The sequence below is a fragment of the Lutra lutra genome, chromosome 5, assembly GCF_902655055.1.
Source record: "Lutra lutra chromosome 5, mLutLut1.2, whole genome shotgun sequence".
Lineage (NCBI taxonomy): Eukaryota > Metazoa > Chordata > Mammalia > Carnivora > Mustelidae > Lutra > Lutra lutra.
The window spans coordinates 42254221-42268927 of record NC_062282.1 but is presented as its reverse complement, the minus strand read 5'-3'; the positions used below and the strand labels follow the sequence as shown (position 1 = coordinate 42268927).

The 14707-nt window shown below is 53.9% G+C and overlaps 1 protein-coding gene across 3 annotated transcripts in view; it reads right to left on the bottom strand.

Annotated features, from left to right (window-relative positions):
- Positions 1-14400, bottom strand: part of PPARGC1B (PPARG coactivator 1 beta) — a 110716-nt gene extending 96316 nt beyond the window's left edge. The window contains exon 1 of one of the 3 annotated variants that reach the window (XR_007127356.1): positions 13991-14400. Coding sequence is in view for 2 of the 3 variants with exons in the window: in XM_047729265.1 (XP_047585221.1) it covers positions 13991-14068 (78 nt within the window). In the remaining variant the exon portion in view is untranslated. The remainder of the gene's footprint in view (positions 1-13990) is intronic. The other 2 variants (XM_047729265.1, XM_047729266.1) reach the window with 2 other exon arrangements.
- Positions 14401-14707: the final 307 nt, after the last annotated feature.

Sequence of the window (14707 nt, the reverse complement as noted above, 5' to 3'; positions counted from 1 at the left end):
CTAATCTGGGCCAATTGTGGCTCTAGGGAGAGAAGCTTCTGGCAAGAGACCACCATTGTCCTCTAGACCCACCTGCTACACTGCCCAGGGTGCAGAACACCCCGCCCTCACCTCCAGAAGTGGAAGACCGCCACATTCCTGCTGGCGGCTGGTCCACAAAGTATAAGCCAGGCAGCCCATTCCCTCAGCCACTGGAACAAAGAGCAAGTGCTGGAGAAGGCTGGAGGCCCAGGGTGCTGCTGAGCCCGTAGTCATGGGACAAAGAAGGGCTGTTGCCCAACCCTAGGGAGAAAGTGGTCTGAGGTCACTGGAACACCAGGCTTGACTCCTGCAGGACAGGACCCTGGTCACACCTATCTGCTGGCCCCAGATGGGGAGGGCCTGATCAGTAAAGGAGCTCTATCCCCCAGCCCCACCACTCACCCTCTGAGCCTCAGGTCCCTCACCTGAAAAATGGGGCTTCATCTCCAGGGGTTGCTGGGAGACTTAAGTGAGCTTACCACAGTGGCCAGTACAAATTCATTCATCCATCCATCCATTCATTCATTTATTCAAGAAATACTCAGTGAGGGGCACCTGGGTGGCTCAGTGGGTTGAAGCCTCTGTCTTCGGCTCAGGTCATGATCCCAGGGTCCTGGGATCGAGCCCCACATCCAGCTCTCTGCTCAGCAAGGAGCCTGCTTCCCCTTCTCTCTCTGCCTGCCTCTCTGCCTACTTGTGATCTGTCTGTGAAATAAATAAATAAAACCTTAAAAAAAAAAAAAAAGAAATACTCAGTGAGTGCCAATCATGTGCTGGGTCCTGGTGGTAGGGATACAGTGGGAACCAGAGAGACGATGTCCAGACCTTATGGAGCCTTCCATTCCCACCGGGGCGACAAGCCACCAACCAACAAGTATAAATTTATAAACATGAAAGTATCTGGGAGTGGTGTATGCCTTTAAAAAAAGAGAACATGGTGCTGGGATAGAAACTGGACAGGACTGGAGAGTCAGGGAAGGTCTTTCTTGAGGACATGATGTCTCTGAAGATCTAGAAGGAGAGGGAACAGCAAGCCATGATGCCTGGGAAGAAGATTCCTGACAGAGGGAACAGCCTTTGCGAAGACCTCACTACACTAACTCAAAGACTACTTTTATTATCACTCAAACCACACCCTGTCCACTCCATAGAAGCAGCACGTACAGCTGGGAGGACAGCGAGCTGGGCATCAGAAGAAGTGGGTTCAAATCCCACTGCTTCTCCTAAATACCATATGGTCTGGGACCATGAACAACACTCTGATCTTTAAGCATCCTGATAAACTAAATGATCCCTAATCTGAGGGTCTGTAGATGGTTTACACTCCCTCAAACTCCTTCCTTTCTCCTTCTTTCAACCCACCCACCTCTCGAAGTAATCATGATTTCCTCCAGCTCCCTAACTCCCCACTCCCTAATTGGCCCCATGAGTGGGTAGGTGGCTGGGGATCAAGGAAGACAGATACAGGGATGAAGGCAATTATGTGAAAGCGGATTTGTTGCAGGATCCTATCAAATCACTTTCTGAGGCTCCATTTCCCCATCTGTAAAATGGGAATACTCTCTTCCTCTTGCCTACTGTGCAGAATTTGATGGGAAGATAAATGGAAATGCCAGATAAGGAAGCCACCCTGCTTTATACAGTCATTAGAAAGGGGCTTCTATCTGCTTCTGGATCATTTGTATCCTAAGTGCTACCCTGTGGCCTAAGCCTAAGCAGAAAGGAGATGGGAGGGAATGACAGAGTAAATGCCAGACACTTTACAAATAGTATCTGATTGCTTAGGACCAAAGCAGAGGTGTCATGAGAGGGAGCCTTCTAAAAACACAAAAACTTAAGGGCCTGCTCTCGAAGATTCTCATTCACCAAGGCTGAGACAGCTCCAGACGTATAATTATTATTTTTTTTAATTACACAGTTGATTCTGATACGCACTCATGGTTGAGAACCACTGATTAGTTCTACCAACCCTGGAAGGTAGGACGTATTAGTATTCCCATGTGGGAGCTGGCTAACTAGAACACAGAGAGGCCGTCTAACTCCTGGATCACACAGCTAAGATTTGAAGCAGAGAGTTTGCTCTCATTAATCATAAAGCTATATAATCTTTTTTTTTAAATGTTATTTTAAAGTAATTTTTAAGTATTTTTTTTAAGATTTCATTTATTTATTTGGCAGACAGGGATCACAAGTAGGCAGAGAGGCGGGGGAGACGGGGTGGCCTTCAACTAGCCCTGAAGCCCTCCAAACTCCGCTCCTGAGTCCCGTTTCCCAGGAGGGACAACCCAGACACAAAGAAGCCTTGTGCCAAGGCCACAGGGCTGCCTCAAGCAGAGCCAGACCCCAGGGGGATCCTGCGTGGGGCTGGATCCCAGGACCCTGGGCCAAAGGCAGAGACTTAACCCACTGAGCCACCCAGGCGCCCAATTTTTAAGTATTTTTAAGTGATCTCCACACCCAACATAGGGCTCAAACTCACGACCCCAAGATCAAGAGTAGCACCGACTGAGCCAACCAGGTGCCCCAAGGCTACATAATTTCTTGAAACCAGTCTTACATACTTCTGCTACCCCATACAGCCCTGTAAATACAAAAAAGAACATCTCACATTAAGAGACGACATTAACTTTCAAAGCTGTTATGGCTAGACCAAATCCTTATTCACCTGGCGTTATTCGGGGGGGGGGGGATAACTTATGCTCACAGGAAGCAAAATTTGTAGATAACTCTGGAACTTTCCGCTTTTCACTGACTTCCTGTTATAGATGGTAACACCAAAATCTATTTCACTTTCCCTTGCTTCCTCCAAAAGAGAACACTGAACAGAATGTACCTGTCCTTGGGGATGACCCTGTCTCTACGACCCACGAGCTCATTTGTAACTTCATATGGGATATTCAGCAACAAGGGGCCTCCTTGCCCCCCAGTGCTACAGTCCACGTGTTTCTGCCTCTGGTAGAACTGTACCCCCCTACCCCCTGCCCATCCCATGCCTGCCCAGACACACAGTAACAGAACCGTCTTACTGCTCCTGAAGTCATGAGGTGTGGACAGGACCGCCAAGCCTGTTAGAACTGTGTGTAAGCTAAGAGTGAGTTGGCCCTAAGTAGGAAGTGTGAGGGGTGATATTATATAGAATAGGGTCCTTGAGTGGTTTCTGAGCCAGGCGAGATTGATAATGACATCGAATTAATTAATCCTCTTGGGCACAGAGTGTGGTCACTGGTCCCCAAGTGTGCCCTCCATCCTTTACCTCCCTGCATTTCTTCTTTTCTTCCTCCAGAGTGGAGGCCAGCCACCCCAGGCCCTCTGGAATAAGCAGAGGGGCAAGGGACATAAGGCCCAGTGTAAGGTGCTGGTTTCAATCTCCTTGGAAGATGTGGAAAAATTTGACCAGACACCTCCCTGCAGATTCTAAGACTCTGAGGCCTTCCCCAGTTGAACCAGAGCAATGCCCTGGAACAGACTGGATTCCTAACAGCAGTTTAACATTCTACAAAGACCTGTCCCCGGGAGGCATGTTCTGATAGGGGGTTCTGGAGGCTCCAAAAAATATTTGCCTTTGATTTCTTTGTGTGCAACGCTTATCTTGGAGACAAGGGCAGTAGGCCCCTTGTGGGGACTGGTACAAAACCTCCCCCAACTCCCCTCACCCACATGTCCTAGCACTGTTGCAAGCAGAGAAAAGGCCTCTGGGGCCAAGCAAACGGTTGGTGAACTTCCTGAAAGAGCAAATAGCATTTTGTTCATTCAGACAGTCAGTCGACCAATATTTCCTGGGGGCCTACGGTGTACCTGCAGCCGTTAAGCCAGGGTGGGGGGGGGATCTGATGGCGACCCAGATGGATAAGGTTCCTTTCCTTAGCGATCTCCGGTCCTTCGTGGGTAGAAGAGAAACAGTCAAGAATAAACCCATAAACAAAGGTTATCGCAAGCTGGGACCAGAGTTTCACATTTACCAAGGCTGTGGGGAAGGCCAGGGGTGGGGACAGTGGGCCCTGAGAGTAAATGTCTACTCCCCACACAAATCCTCCCCCAGAGCGACTCCTCTTCCACACCCCTACCTCAACTGTAGGGGTGCCGCAGAGCCCCCTGCACTCCGTACCATCTCTCCCACATCCCACATCACTTCCGCCCAGCCGCCCCAACTGAGGCCAAGTGCAGATGTCACCCATGCCCCCATTCCAGCCCCTTCTCTGGGCCGAGCAGGATTAGCCACACTGCAGTGGTTAAGACTGAGTGCTCAGAGAGGTTAAGACAGTGCCCCGAGGCTCAAGTCCCAGCCTTGCCTCTCTCTGCCTGAGGGATATGGAGCAAGTCACTCATTTTTGGTTTGTCATAGTTCCAACCTCACCGGATGGATTCAACCTGAGGACTTAACAAGATGATGCCCCCATAGGGCGCAGCCTAGCACCTGGCACGTACCAAGCGGTCATCGAACGTGAGCTGTCTTCTATGAGTACTGCAATTAATAACAATATTAATGAAAACCTTAGCTGATTCCTCACTGCCTGCCAGGTGCAAAGTCCTGACCAGGATGGTCAAAGCTCTCCCCTTGGGCCAGCTTCCCTGTCTACCCTTTGGAGTGGTGGGAGGGCAGGTCTAAACTCAGCAGGGGGACAGAGTACACAGGGAGGGCACACGAGAGGTCTCTAACAGACTTCGGGATCGCAGAGCAGAAAAGGCACACCTGCAAGAGGGGTAAGGAGAAGAGGCCGCAGCACTGGCGCTGGGCTGGGAAGGGGTGGGGAGAGGAGACAGATACCTCGTGGGAGGAGTCCTAGTGGCCCCCTGGTACAGGGAAGGAACTGCTGAGTGGCACAACAGCACGACCTCCAAAGTCAGCCTCAACCAACTCAACTGTGAGATGAAGAGAAGAGTGGGGACTACCTAGTGGGGTTCCTTGGAGATGACCTGTGACTATGAATACTTTATGTGAATAACTTAGCTCAGGGCCAGACCAAGTACCTTGAGGCCAGCCCCTGATCCCAGGCCCATGTTAAGAATATGGTATTGGTCTGTCCCTGCAGCAGGGGATACAGTGTTGTGTGGTCTCCCGCTAGCTGAGGAATAGACTGACAGATGGACAGGCATTTGAGGCCTTGAATGCCAGACCTAGGAGCTCGCCTCAGCAGGCTGTGCAGGGTGGGCCTACAGACATTTTCTGCTGTCGGGGCTGCAGCCTGGGATTGCGAGCAGCACCGAGACCCGGTCATCCTCGGTGTCAAGGAGCCAAGACAGGGCCCTCCCTGGTGTCCTGGGTACCACTCTTCCTGGGAGGAAGTTGGGACCAGAAATAAAGGCTCCAGCAGCCACGTTGCCAAGGCTGTTTGCCATGGCAACCTCAGGGAGCCACTCGTGGGCCGGCTGCCGCGACTGCTCAGGGCCTGGTTTCTAACATCTCCTCGCTCTCCCTCTGCTAAATGGCTGTGTTCTGCCAGGCAAGCACAGGGAAAAAACACGGCCGCAGAGCTGCTGGGGAACATCCATCTCAGACGAGCAGGGCTCGCCCGGCTGAGTTCCCAGACAGTGGGTCCCAGACAGCTGAGTGTCTGCCATCCAGAGCCAGCCCTGCCCACGCAGACAGGAGCTCGAAGTCCGGTCCTGTGCCTCGGCTAGGTGATCTGAAGCCAATCCTGGTCTGCTCCCAGCCTGTTTCCTCACTTCAAGGTAAGGGCACTTGAGTCAGACAGTCTGTAAGGCCCACCCAGCTCCCCCAGAGCTCAATTTTACATGGGTGTTTACATTGTCAATTGGGGTCAGAGAGGTTAAGACACTTGCTCAAGGTCACACAGCCAGTAAGTGGTAGGCGCCTGGATTTAAATCCTTGGCAGTTAAGCCCCAAAGGTAAGAGAGCTCTTAACCACTTTCTGATACTTCTCTCTTCAAGTAGCATCTAACTGGATTTGATTTTCTAAAAGTCAATATTGCGTCCTTGTTAAGGCTGGATGGGATTCCTCTTCAGCTCCCCCAGAAGCACAGGGGGAGAGAAAACACAATACTCTCAACGAGAAACCTCAGGGCCTCAACAGGATCAAGGACCTACAGCTCAGTGGGAAGATAAATGGCAGGCTCTACAAGGTGTGTGTCGGTTTTCTTACTAACAATGGCCCCTCCTGACTGAACATCCCTAAGCACTTTACAAGGCATCATCTCAACTAGCCCTGAAGCCCTCCAAACTCCGAGTCCCATTTCCCAGGAGGGATGCTCCAGACACAAAGAAGCCTTGTGTCAAGGGCACAGGACTGCCTCAAGCAGAGCCAGACCAGACCCCAGGGCTCAAAGCCCTCTCAGCCACCTAAACAAATAATTAGAGCAAATGTTTGTTTTCTTACCTAAAAGACCAAGCAGTAATTACAGGCCTTTGGGGATAATTAATCAATGACCTTAGCCTCCTATTTATAAGTCTCTCTGGTCTCCTACCCTACCCCTGGGCAGCAAATCAGTGTCTGCCCTGAAGAACAGGCAGGGTGGGGGGAAATTTTTACTAAAGAAAGGGCAGGGTGGGGACCCCAGGAAACCTAGCTGCCATCGTGGGCCTACAGACCCTGTGCCCCGCCTGGCTGTGGGCTTCAGGTCAGACGCCTCCCGTCGGTCCTGTGAACCCAGACTTCTAACCGGGCCACCTGGGCAACAGTGTCTCTCTGAGGACTATCCACCTGTCTATCCCCCAAAGCGGAGACTACCCCACTACCACCCCCAAGTCCTGATCCTAGGACAGAAAGGATCTGAGAGCCTGGCACCTGGGCCTCCTCCAGCTAGAATGGCTTCTCCATCTGTGCCTCAGTGACCGTCTTCTGGAAAAGGCAGGAGGGGAGCTGATCCTCTCCAGCCAGCCTCCGAGCAGCTCAGGGGCCAACGTCCCAGGTTAGACCCTCACGTGCTGCAAAACCCAATGTGTGGATCCAATCCCTGCGCGTTTACAAAATGGGGACAACAGAACCAACCTCCTGGCTGTAGGGAGAAACCGTGTGCTAGTATTAAAAAGTCTCTCCACAAATACACGCCAAGACAGTCACGGATAACACGACGCGGTGTGTGGGTGGATGAACAAGAGTGGCCATGCGTCCAAAATGGCTGAAGCCGGGTGATGGGAGCACAGGGACTCACTACACCATTCTGCACACACACACACAAAAACACACACACACCCCGCCGCTCCTTCTCTACGTGCTGGGCATTTGCCACAGGAACGTGTTTCACATAAAACTCTTCTTCAGAGAGCCTGACATCTAATCATCTAAAACATTCTTCTGCCCCCAAAATCATCTACTTAATGGGTAACCACAGAGTCAGCTCAGGATAAAAATTCTACTTCTTTGCCCTCGCAGGGCTGTCAACCGGAGCGGTAGGGGAAAAGCACGCAGACCCCAAAGGGACAGGAAGTAGCGCCGTCCACGTGAGGGTCAGAGGCAGAACACTTGGTGTTAGGCTCTCCCTAGAGGACAGGTGTGGGGATGGGGAGGGGGGGCGGAGCTTCAAGTGCAGGTGAGCTATGAATGCCTTTAAATGGTGGGGGTGGAGTTGTGGGGGGGGCATATTCCAGGCCATTCCACAACCATTTATCACACTGCCCCGTCTCAGGAACACAGCCGGCTACAGATAACAAAGGGAGGAGTGGTGTCTGCCCTGTAGGGACTCGGGCGGGGCGGGGGGGAGCACACTCATTCACTCATCGAGGACGTAGAATGACTGAATTCCAGGCACTTGTCTATTCACTGTGGGGGGAAAAACGGAGAACAAAAACAGATGAAAACCCTTGCCCTCGTGGAGCCTGACAATCCCGAGCGATTCCCTAAATGTCTAAACTTCATGGGACCTCTATCAGGAAAGATGTCTATTATTTGGGGCTTATTACACGGCACGCACTGTGTTAAGTGCTTTAAATCCAGTCGCCATTGGGTTTGCGTGGACTTCTCACAACAGTTTTAAATAATGGAAGGGCAGAGAGGTTATGTGACCCACCAAAGGTCTCACAGCCAGCAAAGAGCAGACCCGGAGAGGCTGCCCTCCAAGGGAGTGAGGAGGCCAACGCAAAGGACGGAGACAGAGAAGCTCACACTTCCAGGAAGAATATTGATGACACCCCTGGGGTGGGCACATCCCAAAGAGAAAGCAGACCCATCAGGATAAAGTGCCTAACTCTCTGGACTTCAAGTACCCGAAGGCCCTTGAACATCAGGGTTCAAGTTTAGGCTTGAATGTAAAAGTGCTGGAGAGCCATGGGTGATGTGTGAGAAAGGGAGTGACATCAGACACTCACTCTAATAACTGCAGGACTCCCATAGTCGTGAAAGGACAAGGACCTAGATGGGAGGAAGGGGAGAGGAACCGAAAGCCATTCAATCCAATTGATTGTGCATCAATGAGTGACACCTGAGTACCTTGGAAGAGAAATAGGAAATGGCCCAGCTCATTCTCTTCCAAATGACTTTATCTGGGTTACCTTCACAGAATAAGAATTATGCTTCCCGTTTTTACAAAAAAAAAGATTGCAAGGAATTACGCTTCCCTTTTTTGCATAAAAAAGACCGCGCGAAGGGTAGTTTGCATTATACTTAATCCTGCCCTTCTAAAGGGCGTTCAAAGAGAATTTCAAGTTTCCTCAGCAGCCAACTGGCTGCTCCTCGTTTTACATACATTTAAGTCTCAACCCTAAGAGTGCCTTTGATCCCCATTTCAGAGACTGAGACACTGAGGCCTAAAGAAGCAGAGGGCCTATGAGTTGTCTTCTCTCTGTGCAATGTTCCTTCGTTTGCTCGAGGTGCTAGAAATACAGTGCACAGAAACAGAGTAGCCCCTGCCTTCTGAGCTTGGAGTCATGTGGTCCCGGAACCGGGCCTCTGATCCTGGCTGTTCTACTCACTCCAAAGCAGGGTAGCAAGTAGGGTATGTGCAGCAAGCCAATGAGTTCTCTGAAACTGTCAAATCCTCCTCTCTAAAATGGTAACAGTCGTGGCACCTCCACTTTGTAAAATCTGTACAAGGATAAAATGCAACCATGCAAAAAGTCTTGGCGGTGCACATGGCATCTAAAGGGAGCTCTAATGTGGAGGACCATGCAGGAGGAGCTAGCTGTGAACACTGCAATGCTCACGTCATGACCTCACTTCCAAGCCCAAGCCCCCATTTGCAAGGCTGCTTCTGACTCAAACCAGTATCCCTTCTATTATTCCAAAGAGAGAGGGAAAAGGGTGACTCATCCCCCAGCAATGGCGGTGGAGCTTCTGGCTGGCCTGCACCAGCTGGGGAGAGCAGAGCCCCAAGGTGAAAGGGAAGTAGGAGCCCCCAGGGCCCTGCTGCTGGGCCATCGCCTCTCTGGGTTCTTCCTCACCATCAGTACCAGCCAGGGAGCCCCAGTGAGAGCAGAGCCCCTGCTTCAGGTACAAGAGGCCAGCAAACCTGTCCCCTTCTGGGCTCAGGTCTGAAGAAGTGACTCCCCCTGTTCTCACACAGGTGGAGGGTGGGCAAAGACAGCCAGCCAAAGGGTAGCCAGCTACCCTTCCACCTGCCCCTCCAGAGCCGGGAACTTTGGCTTGGAAAAGAAGTTAGCCCCGGCTTCAGGGGCTGTGGGAACAGCAGCACTGCAGACCCAGGAACTGGACACTAGATGTTCAAGCCACCTGCCCAGTTCTCTGAGTGATGGGGCCCCTTCTGAGTACTCAGATCCAGTTTCAGAATAATAGGGGGACAGGATCCCAAATGAAAAATGGGCCAAATTCACAAACATGACATTTCACAGAACAGAACCTAAGTGGCCCATAATTATGGGGCGGGGGGGGGGGGGTGGGAAGCATCACAAATGATCAAAGAAATGCACATTAAAACAAAAGGGTCAAAGAATTTATTGATGAACAGACTGGCAAAAATGAAAAACAATTAAAATATCAAGAGTTATCTGGCTATGGGGAACCAGGCATTCCCACACAACGCTGGTTAAGTGTGTAAATTAGCACAATCCTTCTAGAAGGCAATCCAGAAATGTGTTTACCAAACGCCTGCAAAGTTCCTTTGACAGAGTAATTTCACTTCTAGGAATTTCAATGAAGGAAAGAAGACATATGCAGAGACATTCATTTAACGTGGCTTACAAGCATAACAACAAAAATTATAAACAAATTAAATGACTCACAACAAAGGGCTGATTAAATTCATTGTGGTTCAACCCTCAATAAAATACTATATAACCATTCAGATATATGACATGAAGTAGAATATTTATTGATGTGGAAAGACAATCACAGCATATTGTCTGGAGGAGAAAAAAAGCAATACAACAGTATGATTCCAAGTTACAATGAATATATAATGAAAGACTTCATTTTTGTGCGACCAACAGAATCCATAGGAATCGATAGGAAAGAAAAGTCTGGAAATATATATAAAAATTAATAGTGGTTACCTTTGGATAAGATTACATATTTTCAATATTTTCTTTATGCTTGCCAGTAGTTTCTAACTCTACTATTAAGTATTTTTCAGCGATAAGGGATTGGACCACATGATTTATAAAGTTGCTGCCGACTCTGACATTTGGGGCATCTATGGCTGATGTCCCAAGTGACTTCAAACAACCCATATTTAGTGTGGGCTTACTGTGTGGCCTCTGAAGCCAAAGTCATGGCCCACAGCTATAGCTTTCTGCATTCCTCTCTACCCATACTCACTGCCCAGCTGTCTCAGGGGCCACCCTGGCCTCTTCCCCTGTCTGTAATTCACATGCCTAGCCAAGGGCTGAGCAAAGGAACTCAGCATGGTGGCAGGTGCCATGGGGGCACAAAGAGATAAAAGGCACAACTCTAGTTCCAGACTCCTCTACTGGGCCATAGGACTCACATACAAAAAAGTACTTGGTTGCATAACATAGACTAAGAAAACCAAAAGAAAAAGAAAGCAGGGCAAGCCTGGAAAGGCCTGCTCGAGATGGCCATGCAGGAATGGGGGGGGGTGAGGGCACTGGAGGCAAGGGGCACAGGCTGGGCAAAGGTGAAGCCAACCCAAAGTCCTCTGGGAGACATGCCCCAAACCTGTCCAAGAAACTTTCACAATCCCTGGTCTGCAGAATTTCTGAACTTTGGCCTGAATGAGTAAAAGTTAAGTCTCCTAAACAGAAGTCCTCGCTCTATCTGACTCTGGATTAGCCACCGAAGACAAGTCTTTCTGATAAAGACAATAAATTACCTTTTTATTCACTTTCCCCACCACTTCCTAGGGGGAGATGGAGGGGAGGGTTAGGGAGGGGCTGGAGGAGGAGGAGGAGTCACCAGAACACCCAGACATCTCACATGCAAGCACTGCTCACCCCCACCACCTCGACCTGGTCTTCTCTTCCGCAACACCAGCCCCATTTGACAGATGGAGGAAAGGAGGCTCAGAGAGTTAAAATGGCTTGCTCTGGGGTCACCCAGCCAGAGAGTGGGGAAGGCGACTCCACTCAGGCCTTCTGACTCCAAGTCCAGTGCTATTTCGAGGTAACACACAGGACCTGGAGTCAGGAGCCCTGGGTGGCTCTGTCACCCGCTGGCTGCATGGTCCTGTACAAAGCTGCTCACCCCTCACAGCCTCTATCCCCAACTGTAAAATGAGGAGGCACGTGATGGCCCGCCCAGGTCCTCTTCCGGCTGGGCTCTATGAACCTTCTAGGGGTGGCTGCAAAGCTCCCCTATCAATTACATTTCCCAAGTTGGGCCGGCAAAGATCACCGGAGGAGCCTCAGCCTGTCACGTGGTTAAATAAAAAAAGCAAACGTCCCAGATTAACTTTCACTGCGCTGCTTCTGCTGACACCTGATTACCCAATTTTCTAGTTTCCTTGGGTGAAATATCCCTGCAGAGTAAGCCCGCTGGGCGCCTAAGAGGACAAATAGTTAATTATCGGTGAGCCAAAGAACACCAAAGATGGAGTTAAAACCAGGGTCCAGAACGGACAGCTCCTGCTAGGGGTCCCTGAACGAGTCTCCAGCTATTTCAGGCCTCCTTCACGCGAGTCTCAGTCCAGAGGTTTGGCGCCCCCCCACCCCAGGCAAGTGGGAGGGCTGAGGACAGAACTTTCGCAGGGGGAACTCGGTCCCACCCGCACCCAGTCCCTCTAGCCCCGGCTGCCGGCCGGGGGTAGAGAGTGGGGGCACAGGGGACGCGGGACGAGAGACGGGCAGCAGGGCGGTGGTGGTGCTGGGACTGAGATCTGCCATCCGAGCAGACGTGGGCGCGGGGCTAGCGACAGCGCCCGGTGACCGCCGCGGGAGCTCCACTGCAGTTTCGTCAGAGGTAAAGGTACGCGCCTGGTGCGCGCGGCGTGTGCACACAAACACACACACCCGCGCGCGCAGACCGCTCATCACACACTACCCCCCCAGCCCGAAGAATGCGCGATCACACGCCACCAGCCCTTCGGCCCCCGCCCCGAAACCACCCCAGCACGCCCGCCACCGACCACGAGGCCCCGCGGCTCCCTGACGCATGGATGTCTGCAGCGAACGAGGGCCGGCCCTCTCTGGAGCGTGGCGGGCTTCCTCTCGGCGACACCCGCCACGCCGCGCCGTCCCAGCCGCCAGCCGGGAGTCGCCGCCCGAAGCTGAACGTCTCGGCTTGCGGCGTCCCCTCCAAGTCGCGTCTCACGGCTAGGAATCAGCTTGCAAGCCTCTCCCCGCCCACCCGGTCCCATGACAGCTGCTGCCGCCCAAAGACAGGCAGATTATAACTAGAAGCAAAGTTTCCCTCTCTCTCCTCCCACCGCCCGCCCCCCCTCCGCCTTCCCCCTCCCTTCCAGTGTTATGCAAAACGAGCCGGCACCGGCGCTCCGACTCCAGGTACCAAACCAGCCCTCGCGAGCCGCGCCCGGTTCCGCCCGGCCGGCCCTCTCCGCGTCCAGCGGTGCGCCCGCATCCGGGGTCTCCTTTTCGCCTCCGCCGCATCCCCAGCCTCCCGGCCACCCGCAGCCAGACGCCCAGAGAAAAAAACCCTAACTATGGGGCCAAACTTTATGCTTGCAACAGGCATGAGGTGGGGAAAACCAAGGAAGGGGTGGGGGGCGCGCACGCCTAGCGCGGGCATTTTCGGTGGTGGCTTGTCCCAGGAGCAGCCCCCCACCTCGTCTCTAAGACATCAGCGCCCTCGCACACACACACCCCCCCCCGCCACGGCACACCAAAGCACCCTCTCCTGTCACGCGCGTGTCGCCGGTGGGGCTCCCAGGCGCAGCCAGAGCCCGGGACGCCGCCTCGCGTTCCCTTCCCCCAGCATCGCCGAGCGCGCACCGGGGCCGCGCGCCGCAGGGGGACCCAGGCGCCCCCAGACAGTCTTTCCACCCCCATCCTGCCGTGCTTTCCTCCCGGGGGGCTCCGCCGGTAGCGAAACCAGGAAGGTGCTATCTCTGCCGGCATGTCCACGTGCCCCGCAGCCCCCTAAGCCCTTAGCCGGCAACTGGCAGGAAACTCCGCGCTGCGGGCGCCGACGGGGAGCCGCGGGGGGCCAGCAGCAGCACGCGGGGTACGGGAGACCCGAGGACCAGGGCACTCCGGGGACGGGGACAGGCTCCTGAGTCCGGGCCCCAAGTCCACGTGAAAGTACGGCAGCAAGTGCCGGGAGTCTGAGGGCGCGCCTCCGGCACCCAGGGCCAGCCTCAGGGTCCCCCACACCTTGGCGCTGCTCCACCTCCCCAAGGAAACGCGGAACCCCCCACCTCTGCTGGCGGGGGGAGCGGACTCCAAGCGAGCGAGGCTAGACCCTCCCCGGCGGTCGTAGCGGCCCCCACGCTCCGGCTTGCGCGGTGCGGGGGGGTGGGGTGGGGGGGCTCCGACTCCCTGCCTCTGTAACAGAGCATCGCAAGGCGCATGGAAGGGGGGCTCTGCAGCGGGCACCCCCGTTCCCCCCAATGCGCCCACCGCTGCCTCCCGGCCTCCGCGGCTGCGGCGGCAGCCCCCGCAGCTCAGCACCCCTGGCCCCGGGCCCACGGCCCCTGCTGGCCGTACCTGCGTGTCGGCGAGATAGTTGAGGAAGAAAGAGGAGAGCTCTTCGTCCAGCAGCGCGCCGCAGTCGTTCCCCGCCATCTTCCAGCCGCGGCTGCAGCGTGCGGCGGAGTCAGCGCCGAGCCGGCCGGGGGGAGGGAGCGAGGGAGGGAGGGAGGGAGGCGGGAGGAGGGAGAGAGGCCGGCGGGAGGCGGAGGGCGGAGCTCAGGCCCGGGCTGCCGCAGGGCCTCTGGCTGCGGGGGCGGGGCCGCGCGGTGCCCGCGCGAGCCGGGGGTCGCGCCCCCACTTTCCTGCGCCACGTCTGTCTCCGCTGTCCTCGCCCGCAGCCCAAGGCCGGGAGGAAAGCGCCCGCAGCCGGTGACGATGCCCCAGACAGCAGCCCGATGCCTGCGCAGCAATGCGGGCAGCCCCCTGCTCCTGCCGGAGCGAATCACGTTGCGTTAGCGCTGGGCGGGTCCTTTGAGACAACCTGCTTCTGCACAGCTGGGGAAACTGAGGCCCGAGAAGGTAGACTGTGTGTGAAGCCACGGTGCATGTCAGTGGCAGAAAGACAAAGCTCAGGTCTGACTGCCTCAGCGATTCCAGTTTCTCTACCTGAGCTGCAAGCCCAGAGAGGGAGGAACACCATAGGTCAAAGGTGGAGAAATCAGGGAAGGCTCAAAGAGGGGGTGGCCTTTTTTTTCTTTACCTCGAGAAGGACGCATTGATCCATATTCTGTT